The sequence below is a fragment of the Cinclus cinclus genome, chromosome 3, assembly GCF_963662255.1.
Source record: "Cinclus cinclus chromosome 3, bCinCin1.1, whole genome shotgun sequence".
NCBI classification, from domain to species: domain Eukaryota; kingdom Metazoa; phylum Chordata; class Aves; order Passeriformes; family Cinclidae; genus Cinclus; species Cinclus cinclus.
Genome location: NC_085048.1, coordinates 110,194,093 through 110,217,538, shown reverse-complemented (window position 1 = coordinate 110,217,538; position 23,446 = coordinate 110,194,093). Strand labels below are relative to the sequence as shown.

Sequence of the window (23,446 nt, the reverse complement as noted above, 5' to 3'; positions counted from 1 at the left end):
TAACACATAAAAAAATATGGGGTGGATTAACGATTCTAACTCTAGATGTAAGAAGAAGCGTTGGTGTTAAATTAAATCAATGTTAAAATTGCTGTAAGTGCCCTAGGTTTAAATAGTGAAAAAACCCCTGCTTCTCCCTAGGGAAGAAGAAAAACACCCTCTATTTTTAAAAGTGGAGTAAGCTTTTGTTTCAACTATTATAATCCTTTAAGTGTGCCTCATAAGTTGATATGGTCCTCAGTATTAGTTATGAATTAAAATGTTAGTTGAGAAAAAAAATATTACATAATAACCAGATCTCTATCCTCCCTGACGGCTAAACACTAGAACAGCAAGACCACTTACAAACGGTTTCTTTTAAAAAACATCTCTATAGGCTGAAGAATCTCCTCTCTGAAAGAAACAAGTAAATGACTATTTTAGAAAAGGTAAACTAACTGAGTTGTTCTTTGTATGCTGTCAATGTAAAAAAACAAATGTGTGGAAAGAAGAAGAGTAGTCTGAAGTTTTATTCTAATTTTTCTTCTTCTTTTTTCCCCTATAGTTTCTGGTAATAAAGTTTGTCTTTGTACCATTTAAAGCTAAGCCTGTTTTATCTTCCTCCTAATCCTATCTCACAACTAAAAACGTTCAAATTAACAATCCAAAACCACTACACTAAAGCAGTATCTCCACCCAAACTCAAACTGAACCCAAAACACCCCACTGTGGAGACCCTAAAAGGCATTCCCTAGTTAGGGAGACACGAGAGGCTTCTCTCATAGCAAGCCCTGTTCTGTCATGCCAATGTAGCCCTGTTCTGTTCCCTGGGCCAGCCCCCTGCCCTCTCCCTGTCTCTCAGGCTTTCGGTCACTCCCACCCTGTTTCCCTGTTGGCTCCCATGCCCTAACCCCACCTTTGTGCCACCCCCATGTCTCCTGGTAAGTGCTCCCTGATGCTCCCCCTGCCCAGGACACCCATCTGCTTCAACCTGGACCCTCACCCCGACGTTCCCCTTTGTCTTTGCCTCTGACCCTGGACTATCCACGCAGTGGCTGAAATAAACATCTCCGTGGATCCCATACAAAGGCCCTTGCTGCTCCTTTACCTGCAACCATCTTAACAGCTATCCAGGCTACAACACCTGGGGAGACAAAGGAGACAAGAAGGATGTCCCAGCTCCCAACATTTCCTTTATCCCTACAGTAGCTGTACTCCAATTACTGCATACGAGAGTTTTACTTGATCCCTTTAATGCCAAGGGACCATGAAGGACTTGAACCTTGTTCAAGTCCAGCCTTGCCTGCCTATTTTGGAGTGGAGGGCAAAGACGCAGACAACTTTGGGCGGGGGTAGAGCTGAAATTGCATTTTGCTGCTTCTGATTTCCTCCCTGCTTTTGCAGCAGAGGGACATCTTTGTCCCTGCAAACCACTCCCCTTTCCAAGTGAAATGTGGGCCTGGCTACCAACTCCAGGTTCTTGAAGAGACTGCTGCGGTTGGCAACAGGAATTGTTGCTGAACTTTTTGTGTTACTTAAACCCCCCCCACCAATTCCACCAAGTGGATGAGGAAAGAGGCAAAGAGATTTCGGTGGAAGAAGGGAGGCCAAAAGCTTGAAAAAAGGATGAAAGAAATGCTCCGATGATGATGATGATGTTAGTAACAAGAATGATTTATTTTGGGCAGCAAATGAACACCCGCTGCCGTCCAGCCCTCCCAGACTGGCAGGTCGAGCGGTGCCGTTTCCATGGCATGAGCTGCTGGTAGCCTGGGGACAGAAACCAGAAAGCCACGGTCAGTGGCAGCAGGCTCCTGTCCCCCCTGTCCCACCATAGCCTGTGCTCAGGCCAGGCTGCTGGCTGTGCTCAGAGCCCAAACCTCCCAGCCCATTCCCTCCTTGTTAGAGGAGAGCAGCGTGGCAGGACACGCTCCACCTCTTCTGCTCAAGCATGGCACAACAACCTCCTCAGCAGCTGCAAGAGCGACATTCTCGTGTGCCTGCTGCCGTTTGCCCTAAGCCCTTCTGCCACCCGAGCTGTGGAACCGGGTACCCACCTCTGGAGACCTGCTGCCAGGAGAGGAGCCGATCCCACACAAGGTCCTTATCCTTTTGCAGGGGACATCCACACCGTGGACCCTCCCCGGCTAGCACCGGCATGGGATGCACTCCACGGACGGTGCCGGTGCTTCTCCATCTGGTCTGGACACAAGCTGCAATCTTTCTGGAAAAAACAAAGAACAATTGCATGAAAGTCATTTCAAAACAAGACCTGGAAACAAGAAAAAGCACCAAAGGTTGTCACCGTTTCACGGGCCTGGGGAAGGTCTGACCGCTCTTTATGATACTAAAATCTCTCCAGTGGTGGGGAAAAACCCTACCTTTCCCACCTGTATGCCCACCCCTTCCTCAAGGGCCTGCAAAGCAGAGCAGCTGGGCCATGGCTAAAGAACCCGTCCCCCTCTGCTGCTCCCTATCCCCATGGATGCATGCTTTTGTCAGGCCGGATGCCCCCACCCCAGCCTGTGCCATGCTGGCAGGAAGAAGCTGTCAGCGAGGCCAGGAGCCGGCTCCCCTTCCACAACATCCATCCCCTGCCCCACCAAAAAGCAGCTGAGCAGTTGGCAGAAAGATTAATATTGTCCACTGCCACCCCATGGGGAACCTCCGGCACGTGGCCAGGCCGAGCCCTGCCATGCCTGGAGGCACGAGCATCCCCCCACCCCTGCACCGCCTGGGGACTCATCTTGATTTCGTCGGGGTGCAGAGCGTGTCCTCTAGGAAGGGGCTGCAACCAAAGCCCATCAGCTTTGCCCTGCCAGTGGCCAGCTCGAGGACGGCGTTCTCCAGCTCTGCGCTGATCTCCAGAAGAACACGCCAGATGTGCCTTGGCTCGCGGGGACATCACGAGGCCATTGAGCTGCAGGGGGATGTTTCCCCTTTTCCACTCTGTGGCAACTTCACTGCACTGTGCCACAATTTCTCCAATAGGATGGGGAGCCCTGAGCCGCTCCCTCCACAAATTGCCGGGGACCTGAGGAAGCACCTCCTTGGCTGTGCTCTCTGCTCCATGCCAGGGCCACTGGGAAATGCTCTGGGGAATTCTTTGAGAGCCACAAGACACGAGCAGCTGCTGCTTGCGGGCATCCTGGATTCTACTGTGCAGAGGGATGGATCTCTGCTGTCTCCTGGGCCAGGTGGGGCTTCTGCACCCAAGAATGTTCTAAAAGGTCATCCAAGGATGGCCTGTCTGCAGGGTCCATGGATAAGCACCACCTGATCAGGTGCTGGCACTCTGCAGAGAGAAACCAGAAACTGCTGGTCAGCTCCTGTCCATGCTCTCCCAGATTTCACAGTGCCCACAGCACACTAAGAGTGCTCAGAGCTGTTCGCACAGCTTCCCATCCATCCTCTCTTCTGGAAGAGAGCAGCAGAGGTACACCTGCCACCTCGTTCAGCTCAGCCCAGGAGATGAACCTCCTCCCCAGCTGCAACAGCAGGACACTTATGTGCCCCCTGGCCTCTCCCAAAGCCGTTCTTGCTCCCGTGCCTTGAAGGCCCATCCCCACCTTGAGACACCCGGGGCGGGAAGAAGAGCTGTCCCCGGACGATGTCCTCTCTGCTTTTGAAAGGAAGGTGCCTGCACACCAGCTGATAGAGCAGGATGCCCAGGGACCAGATGGTGGCTGGCTGGCCATGGTAGCGGCCAAAGAGGATCCACTCCGGTGGGTAGTACTCCCGCGTTCCTATGGCACACGGGCACAGCTCATCAGGCCAATGCTGATTGCTCCCTCCCAGCCAGCTCCTGCCAAAATGCAACTTGGCTGCAGCCGGCTGAAGCAGCATTCCCCCTCCCTCCCTCCCTCCCTGTGTGTTCCACCGGTGGAAGCACAGGGGAGAAGCTCCACTGCCCGGCTGGGCCCCGGCTTTGGGCTCACCGGCCATCTGGGTGTAGAACGTGTCCTGCAGGATCGTGCCGCAGCCGAAGTCGATGAGCTTCGCCTCGCCGGTGGCCAGGTCAACGAGCACGTTCTCGGCCTTGATGTCGCGGTGCAGGACGCCGCGGCTGGTGCAGTGCCGCACGGCCCCCAGCACCTGCCGGAACAGCGCCCGCGCCACGGGCTCTGGCAGGAACCCCCCCGCGTGCAGCAGGTGCCAGAGGTCCTGACAGCGCTCCGGACGCTCCATGACCAGCGCGAAGCCGTCGGGCAGCTCGAACCAGTCCAGGAGCCGCACGATGCCGCGGAAGCCGGGCCACGACGCCATCCAGAGCAGCACCAGCTCCAGGGGCACAAGGGCGCCGTCGTGCTGCGGGGGAGCCGCCATGCCGTCAGCGGCGCCGATGCTGCGCTCGCCTTCGCCACCCGCTGCCCGGCGCCACCGCAGCTCCCATTGCCCATGGCCCGGGACGCTGCGCGGCCGCCGCTCGCTCCACGCTCGCTCCCATCGCAGCGTCCCGGCTCCCACCCGGCCGGGCCTGGCCTTACCCCGCCCGCCACGCCCCGCCGCCTGCTCCCGCTGGCCCCGCTCACTCACCAGCCGCGCCCACTCCAAGACGCGGTCCCGGGACACTCGCTTGATGGCCACCTGCAAGCCAAGGCGAGCGGAGGGCTCAGCTCGCCGCCCGCCGCCCGCCGCTCGCCGCCCCCCTCCCCGCTCCGAGCCGGCCCCGTCTCTTACCGGGACGCCGTCGGCGAGCCGGGTCCCGGCGTAAACGCTGCCGAAGCCACCGCTCCCCAGCAGCGGGCCCTCCCGGTACAGCTGCTCCAGGGGAGGCTTCTCCGCCCGTGCGGACGGCACCGCGCTCTCGGCATTCTGCCCGGGGCACCCGCCCGCCCCGGCCGCCGCTGCTTCCCGAGCCGCCCCGGGCTCCGGCGCCTCGGGGCCGGCGGCCGAACTGCCGGGCGGCGAGGCTCGCTCGGGGGAATGCGCCGGCGGCGGGGCGGGAGCCGGGCGGCTGCGGGCCAGCTGTGGGCGGAACCGCGGGAGGGGCCTCGGTCGGGGCCGGGCCAGCGCCAGGGCCCGCGCCAGGCGGAGCCAAGAGACGCTGCTGCTCCACCACCGCCACCAGCGCAGCGAGGAGCTCGTCCACAGGCTCTTCAAAAGGTGCCACAGGCGGTACGGACTGAGCCCCGCGGAGGCGGCACCGCGGCGTGCCCGACAGGGGCGGGCAGGGGGCCGGCTCGCCCACGGCCGCCTTGCGGGGCGCGGCATGAGCCGGGCTGGGAGAGGCGCAACAAGGAGGGGACTGAACGGGATCACAGGGAGTCTGAGAGGGAGAAGGGCACGGAGGGCGAGCGGGAACTCGAGCGGAAAACCGATCGAGACAGGCGCTGCTGCTGCTGCTGCTGTTGCTGCTGCTGCTGCTGCTGCGGAGCCGCCGGAGCGCGCGGCCGTTCTGCCGTTGCCTCCGCAAACCCAACGGAGGAGCCGCCGCGTGCCCCGTGGAACACAGGAAACAAAGTAAGAATAAATGAAGCTAATTCCTATTAGAGAAATAGCCAAATAAAGCAGTGGAGGCGTAAAGAAGACTGTTGGCTTGTGGCTTTCTTGTTTGAGTGAGATGAAGCATTTTGTGGGGAAGAATTGCCTCTTCTGACAATTTTGCCAGTGTGGGCTGGAGCAGAGCTTTTAAATTTCAAGTAGCAAAGAGAAATCGTGTCAGTATTGTCATCCCTTTTCATTCTCTGCTGAGACACTTGCAGGCTGCCCAAAGACATCGTCTGCAATATGGAACTTGGACCCAAATGGATTGTTAAGTGTGTCTGGATGTCACCAAATCTATGGGAATGACAAAAACTCTCCAGCAATATTTTTAGTGTTAGAGAATCTAGGAACAATGATATTCTGACCACGATGTTGTTCTGGCCGGGATGTGAAACAGAAATAATTTAATCCACACGTAGCCCTGGTGTGCACAAAAATTTTGTTTGTTTATTTCCTGTCAGTGTTAGTGGCAGAAGCATCCATTGCTCAGTTTGGGAAGGCTGACCCCTGACATGGACTCTCCTCAACTGTGTCTCTGCCTCTGACACTAGAGAACACTGAGTGCCTTGAGAGCTCGTGTTGCCTGTGGAATGCTCCAGCTGACTGCCACCAGAAGCTGTGGACGTTCTTTTGGTATCTGATGCAGAAAAGGAGTTCTCCATAATACCATGCTACTTAAACCCACATTGGGATGCGGCTGTGTAGTGGCTCACCATGGAGCAGATTGCCTGCTTTGTCACTGCCAGCCCTGCTGATCCTGCAAGGGACCCTAGTGTATCCCATGCCTGTTTTGCCTGCAAGCAAAGCTTGCCTTGCCTTAGTAGTGTGGAGTAAATAGAGAAGTAATAAAATGGACAATTAAACAAGTTACTTTGGAGGAGATCCTCCTGCTTTCACACATCAGCCCTGCATCTCATGCTCCGTATCCTAGTTTGAATGGACAGGTGTGTGCTAGGGAAAAAGCAGGACCTTCCCTTGAAATGGAGAAAGTAAAATCCTTCCCACTGAGTCAGTATAATTTTGAAATCAAGAGGTTCTCAGGGAAAGATAGGGGGACAGGAAGAACAGTTCTCTACTAAATCTACAACAAGGCCAATCTAAACAACAATAACTATGAAATTAACAGGAACCCAGTCACAGTTCCTTTGGTTGTGTGCTCTTTTCCCCCCTGGTGCAGTTACCATCGCCATTGGCAGTGAGCTCTGGCAGGTTCCCAGTGGACAGGGCAGGTGTGTGGATCCCTGCACAGCTGCAGGAGAGCTGGGGGTGATGGCAGCTGTGTCCCAGATGGGAAGGGTGGAGGAGAGACTCTGCTCACGAATCCTTGGAGCAGTGTCGGTCCCGGTGCTCCAACAGGATGCTTGGAGATAGCAAACTGAAGCAGGACAGCATCCTGGCAGGGGTGTGAGGTCCAACACCAGAAGAGGCAGCTCCTGGCACTGGGATGGCGCGGTGAGGTTTCCCAGCTGCCTTCCTCCTTCCAGAGCCAAAAAGGGGTGAGTACCAGTAACTGCCCCCCCACGCTCCTTTACCTGCTTCGAATCTTGGCCTTGGCCTCCTTCCCCACACTGGCCCCGCCCTCCCAGAGAAACTCACAAAATCAGGGAGGCTCTCCCTTCCCCATCTCAAGCTCTCAAGGACCTGGCCACCCTTAGCATGTCAGTGGGAAAAAATATAAAACTATAAAATATAAAAAAACAAAACATACCACCAAAAATATACACAATAAAAAATATAACAACAAAATTATTAAGATAGAATCAAAATATATTTATTGAAACCTACAGATAACTATCAGAACATATGTACATCTGGAACTATACAGGCTAATGCATAAATCCTTGTCTTCAAATGCTCATTGGATAGGCAGCAGCTTCTTCCTGGGCTTGGAGGAAAGAGCTCTTCTGGACAGCAGGAAAGGACTTTGTGGGTAAATGCACAAAAGAATGTCCAGAGAAAACTTGGTGGAAACACAGGAGCCAGGCAGGTCTGCAAAATGGAGACACAAAATGTAACAGAGGCTGCAATGCAAACCTAAAGCATCTGAAGCTCCATATTTCATAGAACACATTTCTTGGAAATTCATAAATAGCTGCACAGGGAAACATTCTCCTACCATCACCCTCTGGAGGCAGGCCAGGGGCACACCCTGAGCCACTTCCACAGATCTCCCAGGGGAACTCCCTGGCCTCTGGGCTGCCCTGGGACAGCAGGGAGCCCAGAGCCCTGTGCTTCCCAGCAATGGCTCAGCTGCACATGCAGCCTCCTGCTCCTCTCCCTGCCCCACAGCTCAGCAGCCCTACAGCTCCACGGGGCACTGGCAGCAGCACAGCTCATGGCAGGGGGCACCTGCAGGGCACAACTGCTCCCTGGCAATGTGCACAGGCTCTCCAGGCTGGCACAAGACCCTTCCTCCCACCAGAGAGCGGCCCAGCTCCCACCTTACCTCGGTGGGAGGCTTGAGCCATGCTAGTCCTTCACTTTGTCCTCAATCCAGACTGTCTTCAGGCCCCTGAGCATGCCATGACTAGGAAGGGCAGTGGAGAGAGCAGGGGCAGATGCACACCCTTCCTGAGTATTTTGTCAATTTTGGCACAGCTAAAAGGTCAGAACCGCAGGTGTCCATCTCAGCACTTGGTCAACTTGCTGGAGAACATCAAGCCTTCACCAGCCCAGGATGCTGGAGAGGTTTTCCTGGACATGTGGGGGCTGGCTGGCAGCACGCTTCTTCAGCTTGGTGCCCATCACCTCGTAGAGGGCAGAGGCGAGCCTGGTGACCACCGTGCGCACATTGGCGCTGCGGACAGGCAGCGCCTTGTTCTCCAGGAAGGACCAGAGCACGGGCAGGGCGTAGCGCTGGACGACTTCAGGGCTCCTGGCATAAACCCCTTCCACAAGCACTGCCGGGACAGAGACACAAGCTTCTGAAACAACAACCTTAATGCAAACAAGGATCCACCTCGAGATTTGCTTCTTGGAAGCCTCTCTGCCTAAGAGCAGTGAAATAGCACACAGAGCCCCACGATCTAGAAATGGCCAAAGCAGCTGATCCTCCCCAAAATAGAACCACCAACACCTCAGGAGTACTGTCTCCAAACAAATACTTGCACCTGTGGCAGAACTTGTACCTTTACTGAATCATTTCACAATCTGTTTCAACATCAAGAATGACTAAAATGTCAACTTCCCTTTCATTTCCATTAGGAAGTTGTCTAAACCCACACTGAAGATTTGGAAATGCACCATGGAGATTCAATTGAAAGGTTTCTAAGAAAAAGGACAATTCCATCTTTGTGACCCTTGATGTCAAAGTGCCAGAATCCAATCTGGCTCTTCCCTTTGCTCAGTGGCACACAGCAAAGGGCACTATTAGACCACACTTCCAAACTCCAGCCCACCAGACATGGGTGCTGCTTGACAGCTGGATTAGAAACATCAGTGACTAGCTGCTGTCTTTGGCACAATGCTTTTGTGCCTTCCACCGAACAGCTGCTTCAAACCTCAGGGTGTCTTATGTAATTACCCAGACCTCATTGCTGTGGCATTTGTGCATCTCCACATTTTAATGTCATTCCCCCCCCAATGTTAATGGCATTTTTCTTGCAATGTGCACTGCAATAGTAGAATGTAGAGAGAAAAATGCAACACAGATGAATGAAATTTAACCACAACACGAGTGTCTTCTCCCTTTCTCTCTGAAGCCTACTCCCTGCTCAATTTCTGAACTGAACTTTGTCAAACACAGACAAAGCATTGACAACCAACAGGCTCCTTGCATGGCAGATGTGGCTGAGACATCAAAACCTGAAATGTTCTGGACACCATTCATATTTTCTGATCAGGCAAAATGTTATGCAGTAACCACTTCTTATTCTGTGGTGGAAGAGACTTCATTTTCTTTATGCTCGTAATCCACCAGCAATCATCAATATTTAAACAGTTCCTGAAAGTGCCCAAAACCAATTCTGCCAAGCAGGAAAAGGGTTATGGCATCCATTTCAAAATGGGTGTTAATTTCAGTTAAAATCCAATTCAAGACACTGATCACAATGGAACTTGAGAAAACATTGTTTGTTCCCACTAAATCTCAGAGAGAACATCTGCTCTTCCTAAAAGAGTCCTAATTTATGTTTATTTCCATTATTTCAAGAAGAGATCAAAATATCTCCAAAACTAAATTCCCTCTTCCTAGACATCTACTTTATTCCAATGCCCTTTCAAGGGCTTTTGACATTCTCAATCACCGAACACTGAGCATTTGAGATTGCTGAAGAAGACACAACATCTATGAAACCTTGCATTTAAAGATGCTGGCACACTTAGCAGTGCATTTAGACCCCGTTAAAGCAAGGCTGTAAATCATCTTGTCCACTATATAGAGAGATTATCACTTTTCCATTCCTGGGCTGTTGCTGACATAGCAAGCTCCTCTGAGGAATCAATTATCAGCTGCATTTGTAGCATTTTGGACAGCACTGACACAGGAAGACACTGTTTGCACACCCTGAAATACTCAGTCCAATGCCACTTTGACAGCACAGGCAGGGAGCCTCAGCACTCTGCTTCTGCCCCTCTGGCCCCAAAGGCTGCCTTGCACCAAATCCGTGCCCCTAATCTGGGTGCTGAGTTTTGACCTAAGCTGTGACCCCCAGGCACTGCAGGGTTCAGTCTGAAAACTTTTCAAGAGCAAGATGAGAATTCTGTGAGGACAAAAGAAACGGATTGCCTGAAACAGCACTTGCTACATTTTCCCTAAAGGACCAGAGATGACCCTGAGCTCCCAAGAGAAGAGCCAGCTCGGGTATTTTTAACCCCTCCCTTTCCTGGAGGTGGGCTCTGAGATGCCCCAGTGAGAGCTCGGCCCCAAGGCCGAGCGCCACCCCCGTGCCAGGTACTGCACACCTCTGCAGCAGCCAGGGAAAACCTGCCAAACACAGCTGCCATGGGCATTGGGCAGGAGGGACAAGCTCAGCACCTCCTGATTTGGAGCAGCTACTCTACTGTCTATTGCCAGGAATGCCCTGGAAATGCTCCCTGGGGAGACCTCTTGGCTTAGCAGAGGCCATACCTGTGATACGCTCTGTCACATCCAGCAGAGCTTGGCCACTCAGCTGACTCCATTGGTGGCTGAACTCTTTCATCAGTGCTACTTTATCTACAAGAGAAACACACGTTTCTGCTCACTCTTCTGAGGTCCTAGGAGAAAGGAGAGTGGGGAGGGGAAGGGCAGGGGCAGCCCCAATTTATAAAATCAAGTAATTTTCTGCTGATGTACTTCTTTCCTTCCAGCCTACTTGAGGGGGGTTCAAATTCCCAAAGAAAACCTCTCCGTTCACATTTGTCAATGCAAAGTTGTCTGCTGGACCGGGAGCTACGTTAAACATTTCAGATCAAGGACCTCAAGAGTTCAATCACACGTAAGCAGTGAAAAGGTTTTGAACTCCAGAGCAAACAGGAAGAAGCCCAGACTTGGGATACACAAAGGCACAGCGTCAGGCAGTTCAGGAGTTCGCAGAGCAGCTGAGGTGGAGAAAGTGGAAACTCCCCTTGAAGATCTGCCTCTTCAACACTCCATTTGTCAGGCATATTTCTCCCGAGCAGCATTTTCAGTGCTGACATAAATCTCTGTGACAAAGGAATTTAGAGCAGTCCTTGCCTGTGTAGGTATTTGCCACAGCCATCCTGCCCCATGAAAACAACATGTGGAACAAGACATCACTGACAGCTGGATTTCTATCTGTTTGTTTTAAGGAAATGCACTTGGTGAATCATAAGTGTCCCATTTGAAAAAGGAAGACAAATGGGAAAGGTGGAACAGAGGCAGCTAATGCCTATAATGTGGAGCCTTCCAGGGGGCTGCTCTGCAGGAGCCATGATGGGCCAGTGTCCCTTCATGGCAACAGCAAAGCTATTCATTTGGGAAATCTAATGGGGTCCAAGCAAACTCCAAAATCCCCTTTGCCTCTGAATTGTAGCAAAGCTGTAGTCCAGGACCTCCTCTCCAGACAAGCAGCACAGAGCCAAGGGCTCCTGGCACTTGTGGGAAATGCTGATGCACATTCAAGCCTCTTAGGGGACTGGTGCCTAAGGACTGCACCCCCACAGCTTCTGGTGGATGTCAGCTGGAGTGTTCCACGGGCAACAAGAGCTCTCATGGCACTCAGTGTTCTCTTGTGTCAGAGAGGCAGAGACACAGTTGAGGAGAGTCCATGTCAGCCTTACCAAAATGAGAAACGGATTTTTCCAGCGCTTTCACAGCTGCAGCATGAACCCCGGCATCCTTTGAGTTCAGGCTCTTTAGTATTCCTTCCACTAAACAGACAATCATGGGGTTCAAGGCATCTTCCAGGATGGCTATCATTTCTGCCAGCACGTCCAGCGCCATCTGCTTCACTCTCTTGTGCGTGTCAGATATTCTCAGGACAAAATGATCAAAAATCTGTGAAGAGAACAAGCAGCAAGAAAGCTGGATTAAAATGTCCTTGTTTGGAGAGGGGATGTAGAAATGAGCATTCAATACCCGAGAAGGTTACACACCATCTTTACCAAGTGCAATAGAGACAAGGATGGAAACGAGTAGCCACAGTTCTTTGTGGGACAAACACAGTGTTTGTGCAAGACAGGATGGAGTTTACCAAAGTGTTCTTTTAGAAACATTTGGGTTATACCAACCCAGCCTGATACTTCTCTTCCCCATCCAAAGCCATTTTTTGTCAAGAGAAGAATTGCCATGCTTTCAGTGGCTGGATTCCTTTCATTGAACCCAGCTGGGAGTAGGAGACAGCAAAGGTTAGAGCAGTGGAAAATTCTGTCATCATGTGATGAACAACATCAATAGGCACCTGCCAGACAAATACAGCTGGACTGAAAGAATTTGTCCTGCATGCTGGACCTGAATTAAATTTGTCTGGGTAAGAGGGACCAGCCTGTCCCAACAAGGCAGGATGTAGTGCCAAGACAGACTGAATTAACTTCATTGCTACAGGCTTGGGAGAGGAGCTGAAGGGAAAGAACAGTGAAGATACCCTACATACTTGGACAATGTTCGTGGTGATGAGCTTGGGGCTGTTTTTGCACAGGTCTAGGAGGAGTGCCACTCCTTCCATCCGTGTCTCAAACCCCTTGGCTTCCAGGAGATCATAAAGCTTCTGGAGCATCTCCATTTCATCCACAGCTGGAGGCAACGTGACCTGGACTTTTGGATGGTGTAGGAGGCGTCCATCCGAGGTCGACTTCACCCTGGAAAATAAAAGCAAATGATGGCTTGTTGGTGATAATACCTGCAGATAATTGTGAACAAAACATCCAGAGGTGATTTACTCATGATGTGATTTCAAGCTAGAGAATCATGAGGCTCTGAAAAGAGCATGGACTTCAAGACAATCATTACGGGAGACAATCTACAAATATTATTAATGCAGATATAGGCATTTGTTATCAAAGAAAATTTGTAGGAAAGGAAAGAATCAGTGGCACAGGCCATCTCTCCAGAATGATTTTCCTGAGGAAGAGAAATGTCAAGCTTGTTGTGTGCTTTGTCGCATCTAACAAAAGTGCTCAGTACCGTTGACTAGAAGGAAATGTGGCCTGGGGCTTCTTTGAGACATGGCTCCTCATCTTCACGGGGCTCTTGACACATGGGCGTTCACCCTTCTGCTCTTCCATCCCCTACAAGGACACAGAGAAACCCCACCAACATTTCGAATATAGAATAGGAAACCGTCTGCTTAAAAACACAAGTTAGAACCAGGATCACTGCTACCAAGGCTTAGGGAAATATTTGCAAACCTACAGAAGGAAACAGACCAGAGATTCAGTGATGCCAACTCTTTGTTTGCAATAGCCCAAGGCAGGTTATGGGTGCTGCCATAGTGAGCAGCAGTTTAAACTCCCCAATTCATGAGTCTCGTGCATAAATGGCAATAATGGAAACTGCTAGGCACGAAGAGATCTTATAGGAAAAAGCAGAAAAATTAGGACTCTTTGGGGTGGGCCAATTTTGTTGGAAGGTGATTTGGTTCAACACTCGCTCTCCCTGTTTGTGCACAAAGGACACGCTCCCTTCTATAACGTAGATAAAAACAATGAAAGTCCCCCCCCAGACAAATGATTTTCCTCTGGATGCTGCTGGATTCATCAAGCTTCTTCCAGCTCCACAGGGCTTGACAGCAGGGCAGTATTCCCAAAAGACAGACGGTAATTGTAGCAATTAGGATTGACTGGGACATCTGCTGCAGTTTTGGAAATTTTCTTGGCACTACTGCTTCCAGTGTCTTTTGCAAAGACTCTGTTCTCCTCAGAAGCACTTTTCTCACTTCATTGCTTTACTGGGAGCAGAGCAGGGACAGCAGGGTGGGGAGTTATGCTTAAATGTAAACCCACTTTCTCCTCTTCCCCTTTCCTCTTTGTGACCAATAGTCAAAATATTCAAAGCCCCACTTTTCCCCTAAGAATATCAGCTCCTTTGTGGTCTGCAGATGAACAGGCTGGGGATTAACAGCTCATTCCCAGGAGCAAAATGATTGAGCAGAAGGGGAATGAGATAAAGACAGATTAGGTATGTTTGATGTCCTATTAGCTGTGGCTATACTTGCACAAAGGAGACATTTCTCCTGCCAAGCACTTACTTTCTTCTTTATTCTTCTCAGAATATCTTCCAGGTCACAGGCAGGAATGGATCGCTCCAAAAGCATTTTACATTTTGGATGATTTATCAACATCTTCACCATCTCCTGTCCATAATGCCTATGGAAGGAAGGAAGGAGGGAAGGAGGAAGCAAAGGGGGGAAGGGGGGAATGGGGGAAGGGAGGGAGGGAGGAAGGAAGGCAGGAAGGAAGGCAGGAAGGAAGGCAGGCAGGCAGGCAGGCAGGCAGGAAGGTAGGAAGGAAGGCAGGAAGGAAGGCAGGAAGGAAGGCAGGAAGGAAGGAACGCAGGAACGCAGGAAGGCAGGAAGGCAGGAAGGCAGGAAGGATTGATTCCAGGTAGGAAGGAAGGAAGGATTCCAGGAAGGAAGGAAGGAAGGAAGGATTCCAGGAAGGAAGGAAGGAAGGAAATCGAACAAAAAAAAGGAAACTTGTTAACAGAAGAGGCTGATACCTTAATGTCATCCTTTGCAATCCTTGCATGAGATGGCATTACCTACTCAGCAAAGTGAGAGAAAAATATCATTTCACTCTGAAACTGTGGGTGTGCTTCTGTGGGATCAAAGGATCCCAGGGAACAAGTGAAACACATCTGTTTTGTTGTCAGATTCCATTACAACTCCGGGTATTCCATGCCTCTATGGCCCTTATCCACACCGTGAGGTAACTTAATATTGCCTTTCGTTACCACTCTTTTGTGGTTTTACCTTTCTAGACAGACACAAGGCAGTTTTCCTGTGTGAGGAGGTGAAATGAAGATGGTTACCTTGTGTCCTTGTGGCAGTCCTGAGCAAGCGTCCCTGCCGCGTGCGCCAGCCTCTCAGCCCTGGGTGTGCCTGTGAGCTTCGTGACTCCAATTTTCTCCATCAAGGACAGCAGCAGTTGCGCCGCACACTTCCGCACCTGGGCGTGGCGGCTCCTGGCAAGAGGAGAGCAAACACTGGGGCACAGGGAGAAGGAGCAACAGCAGCACAGGCCTTGGCCAGAGCGTGCTCCCTGCCACTGCTGCGGGAAGGAGGCCTGGCTTCTCCCTGCAGCTTCAGACACCTGTAGAAGCTTCTGTCCTCAGAGAAACTCAAATTAGCATTGGACACAAGGACTGTCTGCAAGGAAGACGGAGGAATTCAGTCTCCCTGCACTACCTGATACTCAGTGTCTTTGCCACAATTTCCACTGAGAAAGATAAAAAATTAGATTATATATGAATTCTTTAGAAATGAAAGACCATTCATGCTAACCTATCAGAGGGCACCCATCACACAGAGCTGCAGCAGGACTGAGGCTCATTCCAGCCATTTATCCCCAAATCTGCAGAGCTTTGGAAAAATACAGATGCAGAGAAAACACACTGTGGGCCGTGAAGTTGCAGAATATGCAGCAATGCAGCCTGTTTCTTTTGTGAGGATTGGCAAGGGGTACATCTGAATGTTTTATCCTATTGCAAAGATGGGGAAAGTGTGGCAATTAATTTACCCAGATTGTCCAGTTCTAGAGAGTGTCTTTTGATAATTATCAGGCTCAGCACAAACACTTAAGGCAGCATTTGCATCAGCTATTCCATAGTAGTGGGCCTGTGAAGGTGTATGTGCAGTGATTCATCATCTCAAGGCTAACATGAAACACCAGTTTGATTAGAAAGTAGAGCTCTATGGCCAGGATAGTCATACAGGACTCCTTTGGCAGGAGCTGCACCTGCTGTGCAGGCTGTGTCACAGCCAGCACATTCTCCCCTAGGTGCTCCATACCCCAGCAAGTACCCTCCTTATTTCTCCAGTTAAGGGCATCATGAGGATGCATGTTTTTTCCCAGGGCCTCTGTGCTTACTGCAGTGAAATATCAAAGAGCACTCATAGCTGCAATTGCAATTGTCCCTCTTCCCACAGAAGCACAAGGCTCTATCCTTAGCCTTTGCAGGCACTTGCACTTCCCCACCATTCACCACATCTAGGCAACTCTGACAGACTGGGAGGACTCCAGGAAGCAGCGGGAAGATGAGTCAGAAGAGGTTTAGGTTGCATATCAGGAAAAGCTTTTTCACCCACAGGGTGCCTGGGACACTGGAACAGGCTCCCCAGGGCAGTGGTCAACAGCACCAAGCCTGACAGAGTTCAAGCAGCATTTGGACAACAATCTCAGGCACATGGTGTGACTCTTGGGGGGCTCTGTGCAAGGCCAGGAACTGGATTTGATCATCCTCCTGGCCTCGTCCAACTTCCCATGTTCTACAGCTCTGTGATTCTGAGAACTCATAGGCTGAGGGAGGGCAGAAAGAGGGGAGAAGAGGAAAGAAATGAGGTGGATTGGAGAATCCAGTCACTGAGTTGACAGAAGATGCAGGATACAGGACCCTTCCCTCCCACCATTCCCATTCTTTCTCTCATCCCTTCCCCCACCTAGAAGTACTCTAGAAGGTGAAGAATATCACTGAAAGAAGAACCTACTTGACTCCACTGTCCAGGAGAGCAGTCATTGCTCGTGCAGGAGTCACATTCTCCACCATGATCCCCAGGGTGTGACTGGCTGCTTTCTCAACAAACTCTGGCGAATTACACATCATGTGCAGAAGGACCCGAGCCACCTCATCCACCTCAGAGTCCATGTCCTTCTTCAAGGTCACAAAGAGCTCTCCCAGAGTGACAATGGCCGAGTAGGACACCTTTGAGCGGAGGTTGGTCACCTGGGGAAGTCAGAGGGGAAACATAAGAATGACCTCGGAAAGAAAACCAGTTGCCTTAGACAGACGACTCAGGAAATGACAACACGTCCCACTGTGTCCAGAGGAACATAAAAGCACAATAAGAGCAGAAGAGCACATGCACAGCAAGGCACTTCCACTGGCACCAGTATCTGGCCTCAGACTTGCATGTAACAGGCCTAAAAATAAGAAATTTCATAAAGTATCTACTTAAGCCTTCTTTAATGTCAACTGCTTTCCCTTTAGGCTCTTTTCTTTGAAACACAAAGAACCAAATTAAAGTAAGGGCTGCTTTCAAACCATAAAGGCGTCAGTCATAAAGATAAAAGAGTCACGTGCTCCTGTTTAAAAAAGCAACACCAGCAGTTGAAGCACTCAGCCAGGAAACAGAAAACACACGCTCAGGCCTACAGACTAATTTGCAGTGTTGAATGACAGCTCGGGCAGAGACTAGGACTCTGAAAATAACATAATTAGAGTATCTTTTTCTGCATTTGCACATTTCATGATAATGGCAGCTCACTCAAAGATGAGTGTCAGATACCCGACTTACCAGTGAATACAACTACATCTACACACAGATCCCATAGAAACCTGACAGACATTAGAAATACAAGATCTAAAAAGAGAAATGAAGGCAGTCTCTGAGCACACATGGAGATGAACAAGCACATAGCTACTCTACACACTGTGTATGAAGTACAGGGCACAATTCACAAGAGTGTTCTCACCTCACTGGTAACTGCCAAGCAAATGTCACGAAGCCTTGAAAGCAGGACTTCTGAATGGGACCCAGCCAGGAGTTTGATGCTGACCAGTCCCTTCTCCTTCATCTCCCTGAAAGGCAAGTACCAAAAAGATGGATTTTTCTCTCCACCCAAGAACTAGGCAGCACCCTCTGAAATTACCAGGCTGGCAGCTCAGTCAAACAATGGGAGGTGCTTTTCAAGGAGTACTTAATGAAATTGTGGAGCTCCTTCCTGCAGGATGTTGTGGCTGTCAAAAGCATACACAAATCCAAGAGACAAATAGAGGGGTTTCAGTGTTTTAATTTCTGACTAATTTTACAAGGTAGCATTTCTGAAATGTCTGGCCTATGGAGTCCCTATGTCACGGTCTCCTAGAAGCTGTGAGACTGGGTCATGCTGCTGTTCCTTGTCACCTCCCTGTGCATGTCCCTAAGACACAATCCCATTGGGATGTTATTGGGGCATGTTCCTTCTTTGGCAGTGCCAGCAGGCAGATCAGCAGTGAGACTCTGCACTGGCACTCTGGAGCTCAGTTTCCACTCTACAATTTAGGCCTGTGTCTCACCCAATCCACTCCACCTCCACATTCCCCAGAAAAGCAGCAGCAGGGTGTCCCATAAGATTCCATGCCTGGGAAAGAACAGTTGAAACTCTGCCTTTTCCCAGAATCCCCTACCAAAAACAATGCCCACTACAGCAACATGTTATTTAAGAGGTGTAAACAACTCTGTCTCTCAGCACTTGCTCTAGGCAGCCCTGAGCTACAGGAAGGTGTGTGAGGCATCAGGGCTGCAGCACAGGGCTGCTGACCGATCCCATGGGCACCCCTGAGAGTCACCGGGACCCCCCACAACTGCAGAAGCTCTCTTGTACCTCAGAGGGCACCAAACAAAAAGGGGGAAGAGAAAGCAGAAGAGAATTGCAAAGCAAATGTGACTGCACAAAGAGATGCATGGTGGCAGATTTTTCATGCTTATCCCAGTGTGAATGGAGTCCGTACCCATGTGTGAATGAAGCACCCAACAGTGAGTTTATGCTAACCCCGACATCACAACCAATATCACCAAAAATTTAACCAGCATCACCTAACATTCATAGGGTTATCACCTCTGGGCCTCCTTCTCTCTGTGTCTAATTGTGGGACACATGTTGAGTATTGGCTAAACACCTCCGGCCCATACGAAGCAGTGAAAAGGAAAAAGTTGAATTCAAAAATCCAAGATTCCCAGAGGGTTTCATTGCTTTCTCCTTCCCTTCTGCCATGAGCCTTCAGGAGTAAAGACAGGCTGGGGATTTGAAAGCACAAATCAGTCCATTTCTCAGAAAGAGTGACTCCCTGGAGCTGCTTCTGGGACTCACATGCAGGAGGTCACAGGGAGACCCTGTCACCTGCCATTGCTGTCAGCACTGGGAGCAGAGAGAAATCTTACTCAGTCCCACTGGGCCAGTGCCCCAAGGCACCCAAATCTCTACACTCTAAACTGCTGCCATCCTGCTGCTGCCTTCAGCCAGCAAATCATCTCATCCCACAGCTTCCTCTCTTCCCTCAAGACTTCCTTTGCAGCTCCATGGAGCAGCAGGCAAAGCGAGGGAGCAGCACAGAGCGGCAGCAGCTGGAGCACAGCTGCAGACCGAGGCCAAGCAAAGGCTGCTCTCAAATCTTGATCCTCTCACTGCTCTGGAGTGGTTTCAGCAGAGTCCTTTGCCCTCTGGGCTGTCGGGGCTCAGAGGCACTGGCAAGATCCACTTGTAAGCTTCCTTAACGCTAAGAGGGAGACAGAGTGACCGGGGCCTTTCTTACCAGTCATCGCTGCCCAGCCAGGAGAGTGCCTGGAGCAAGGACTGCTGTGGGTCAGCAGAGGCTGTGTCCTTGTGCCCACGCTCACGGAGCAGCTCCTGTCGGCGCTCGGCACCAGTGGCCGTCTGCGAGGTCACTGTGAGGAGAGGGTCAGCCCTGAGCGCTGCAGCCCCGGGCAAGGCACCCCGCCATGGAGCGGCCTGCAGCCCCAGCTCCCAGCCAGGCTTCCATGTGCTGCAAACTGGCACTGCCTCACACACCTCCCTGCTGTCTGCCTCCTTGGGCTCCTTGCTTTCTCCCAGCCCCCCCCAGCTGGGCACAGCTCCAGGCTAAACCTGACCATTGCCCACACAGTGCCAGCTCCCAAGTGCCACAGGTAGCACAGCCAGCGGCAGGTTCCTGAGGCCGCAGAGCTCCCACTCCCTGACAGACAGGGACGACCAGTGGGAATGGCTACACCTAGAGGGAACCCCCCAGGGGCCTCTCTTGTCCCAGCGCCCTCATTTCCCCCAGCCCTGAGGACTGAGGCACTCTGCAACTCCCTGAGGAAATTCCTGCAGCTGCCCTGCCACAGCACCAAGCCAAGCCGGAACAACCCAGGCTCAATTCTGGTCAGTTCTCAACGTGGAAATAGCATCAGTAGAAAAGAGCATTCCAATTATTATTCCTTGCTCCCTTCTTTTTATCTCACCCTAGTTGGGATGATAGCACAGGCAACCTTGGAGCACCAGGCAGCCCCTCCTGACTGTCACCTCCTACCAGCAGCCACTGTGTTTGGCTGCAGTGACACAGCAGGCACTGCTTGTTTCCTCTTGGAATTGCAGGCCATGGGATGGTGGCAGCCAGGAGCCATTGATCACTTCAGGGAGCAGCAGCACGACTGCACCAAGGCACTGACTGCCATGCAGAGACAACCCTTACTGGGATAGCAGAAAAGCTGGCTGCAGAGCCGGACAACAGCACAGGCAGAGGGCCCCGATGGGGAGTGGTCAACTGATGGTGGTGGTACTCGTAGGTGCACAGTGAGCACACCCTGGCACACTGCCCCCAGCTCATCTCTGCACTTACAGCTGTCTCCTGGCACCAGCCCTGTAGTTTGGATTATCAGGATGGACAAAAGCCCGAGCTTAGGCCTTTACCTCTACTTTATTCAGCTCAACTTTCCAATGCATCTCTAAAAACCGACTACGGCAAGACAACCAAGCTGGAGGAACTCAAAAGTGGATTTGGTGCTCATTCCCGGACAGGCTATTGACCAAAGAGCCCAGTTGTGCTGGCTGAGGCAGGAGGCACACTTTGTGCTTCTTTTGCAAGGAAATAACTATATGGGAAAAAGCTGCCACAGAGCAGACTTACCTGAGGAGTTGCATGGGACACTGCCTTCCTCTTGGATGATGGGCATAGTGGGCAGTAAGGGCATCTTGTCCTGCTTCCTCAAGACCTTCTTCTTCAAGGCATTACCAGGGTGTTTTCTCTGCACACTGGAAGCTGTGCCATTGACAGCTGCTTGGCTGAGGCCTGCAGGGACCAAAGAGGAGCTTGTAAGTGGAGGGTGCTGGACAGGGTCACTATGGAAAGGGCCAGAAAATTTGCTGGAGCTGGGTAACATCTCTGTGTTATCCCAAAGAACTTCAAGTAGAACACTGGCACGCTAGTATGGGACAAGGATCATACAATCACCCAGGAAAACCTACAACAATTTTGGTGGGAAGGCCCCTTTAACCACCATCTAGTCCAACCCCTGGGAAACGGAACATCTTCATCTGGATCAGGTTCCTCAGAGCCCCATGTAAACTGGCCTTGAACACCTTCATAGATAAATCAACAACAGCTTCTCTGGAAAAATCCTTGCAGCATTTCATTACCTTCATTATAAAATAAATTCTACCTAATATCTAATCTAAATCTACCTTCTTCCAGTTTAAAAATCAAACTGCAGTGATGCTTCCCCTAAGAAACAAGGAGAAGCCAGTGTTGCTATGCTTTCGTTTTCCTGTTTCAGAGGCAGGCTGGGCAAGTTCCCAAAAGAAAGTGCAGATAAGCTTGGGTGGTGCCCTGGGGCTGAGTGCTGCCCCCGAAGGTCCCTGCTGCCGCCCTCGGGGCAGCGCACACAGCGCTGCAGCCAGAGCCCCTCAGCCGGGATTCACTGGGGAATGCTGCTTGCTCCTGGGGCTACAACAGAAGCACTGCCTCAGGGCTTCAGCACAGCTCTACAGTGCCAGCTCCTTGGAGGGGAGTGGCTCGAGAAGGATCTCTGGTCTTTTCATCAGAAGGTGCTGAATTTGGTTTCTTCCAGGTTGCACCTTGGTAGAAAAGCATTCTTCTGCATTCACATTGCCTGGAAGCTGCTCTTCAGAACAGAGTCTGAAGGGCAGGCGACTTTCCAAGACTGAATTTTCTACTCTGAAAGATTTTAGAGGTGAAGGTGGGAAGCTGATACTCTGTTACTAAGTGAGGCCATGGGCAAGACAATTAATGCCTCTGTGTTTTTCTCTGCAAAATGGAAATCATTCCTATGCAGGTTTCCACTCAGATGCAAGTGCAACAGCCCCCCAGTCTGATTGCAACACTGTGCAGAGGGTAAGAGCTCAAAAAGGACCAGCAGTGTAGGCACCACTTACTTGCTTCAGCTGCATCCTTGGGCTCAACTCTCTGTGGAGGCACCTGCAAGGATGTTTTCTTTGCTCTCCTTTTCTTCATCTCTTTCTCAAAAAGCTCCACATCCTTTGGTTCTAAGTTCTTCTCAGCCAACATGCACAATGCAGCACGGATCTAGTTGCAATGGAAATACATCACAGACTGTAAGCAGAGACACACACAGACCAGGCACAACCTCTCACTGGGAGCGGAGTCCACACAGTGCTACAGACATTAATCCAGCTCCATATGCATTCCAATAGTTTCAGGAGAATGTCTCCCATCCTCACCTTGGTAATTACACACAGTGAGGTGGAACACTTTAGTTCCACAGCTTTACTCTGCTCCAACTGCAACCTGTGACAGGAAGCCCTGCTTGAAGCATGAAAGTCATAGGAATGCTCCAAGACAAAGGAAGAGCTCCCATGAGCAATGAGCAGGCAGTTCAGTTCCTACAGGCCATGGCAGGAGAATAAAAGCCATGTGCATTATGCAGCAAGGAGGTGTAATTAGCTGATGCTTAACACTCATGGCCAGGAACTGCAGCTGTTTGTCACTTCCTGGCTTCTGAAGGACTCAGCTCTGGAAGACTCTCAACGACTTGGTCTCTGAGACCAGGAGACCAAAAGGAGGAGGGAGTCATGTGAAAACAATTTGGAGGAACATGGATATTAAGAAGCAGAAAATGTGAGAATGAGAGGGCTGTGAGATACAGCCAGAAAGGTAACCAGGAGACATCAAACTGTCCCGTTTTATTTTGAAGCCTTGCTTATACTCAACGTTAGCATCTTTGCTTCTCTGCTTCTGAGGGTGCCCTTTGCCCACATTCACTGGTTTACAGTTTGCTCTGCCAATCAGAACTTCTCTAAAATGGCCTTTGCATATAAAGAATGCTTCGGGCATGACCTTGGCACCATCTCCATGCAGTGACTTTGGCACCACTGGAAGTAGCCAAGCAATTGCTCAGTAGCCGTCAAATATATTCCCAAGACAATCCCCAACCCCCAAGAGTGGAAGATCATGGTTTTCAGAGGCATTTTGGGCCAAGCACTAAACAGCCACTGGAATGGAAGTCTGCTCATCCCTGTTCTTATCCCTTACCTTTCCAAAGCCCTCTCTCAGGTCTCTGTCACTTGTTAGACCAGGACTGCTGGGATGATCCATCTCCTTGAGCTGGCTCAGTGGGAGGCCTGGTACTGGAAGCAAAGGTTCCTGTAAATCTCTGGCACACTTCAATTGCCCAAAAATGTCATGCTTGGCAACAGGCAAGACAGGTTCCAGATTACAGAGCTCTAACAGGGCACAGAGATGGTGCAGGAAAGCAGCAAGCTACATATGCCTAGACCCTCTCCCAGTGGATGGGCTCCTGGAAGGAGACATGACATTACTCTGTGGGCCAGCAGACTGAAACCTGCTGCCTCAGCCCCTGGTTGCTGGAGAGCCTCTGTGTTTGATAGA

General features: G+C 51.0%; 1 protein-coding gene across 1 annotated transcript; it reads right to left on the bottom strand.

Annotated features, from left to right (window-relative positions):
• Positions 1-3,155: 3,155 nt before the first annotated feature.
• LOC134042007 (serine/threonine-protein kinase pim-1-like) lies at positions 3,156-22,105 on the bottom strand (the record flags this gene model as incomplete). Its single annotated transcript, XM_062489080.1, has 6 exons — positions 22,016-22,105; positions 4,660-4,755; positions 4,516-4,566; positions 3,918-4,287; positions 3,549-3,725; positions 3,156-3,274 (listed from the first exon to the last, which is right to left on the bottom strand). Coding segments are annotated over exons 1-6 (903 nt in total), but the record flags the coding sequence as incomplete, so codon positions are not given.
• Between the last annotated feature and the right edge of the window lie 1,341 nt (positions 22,106-23,446).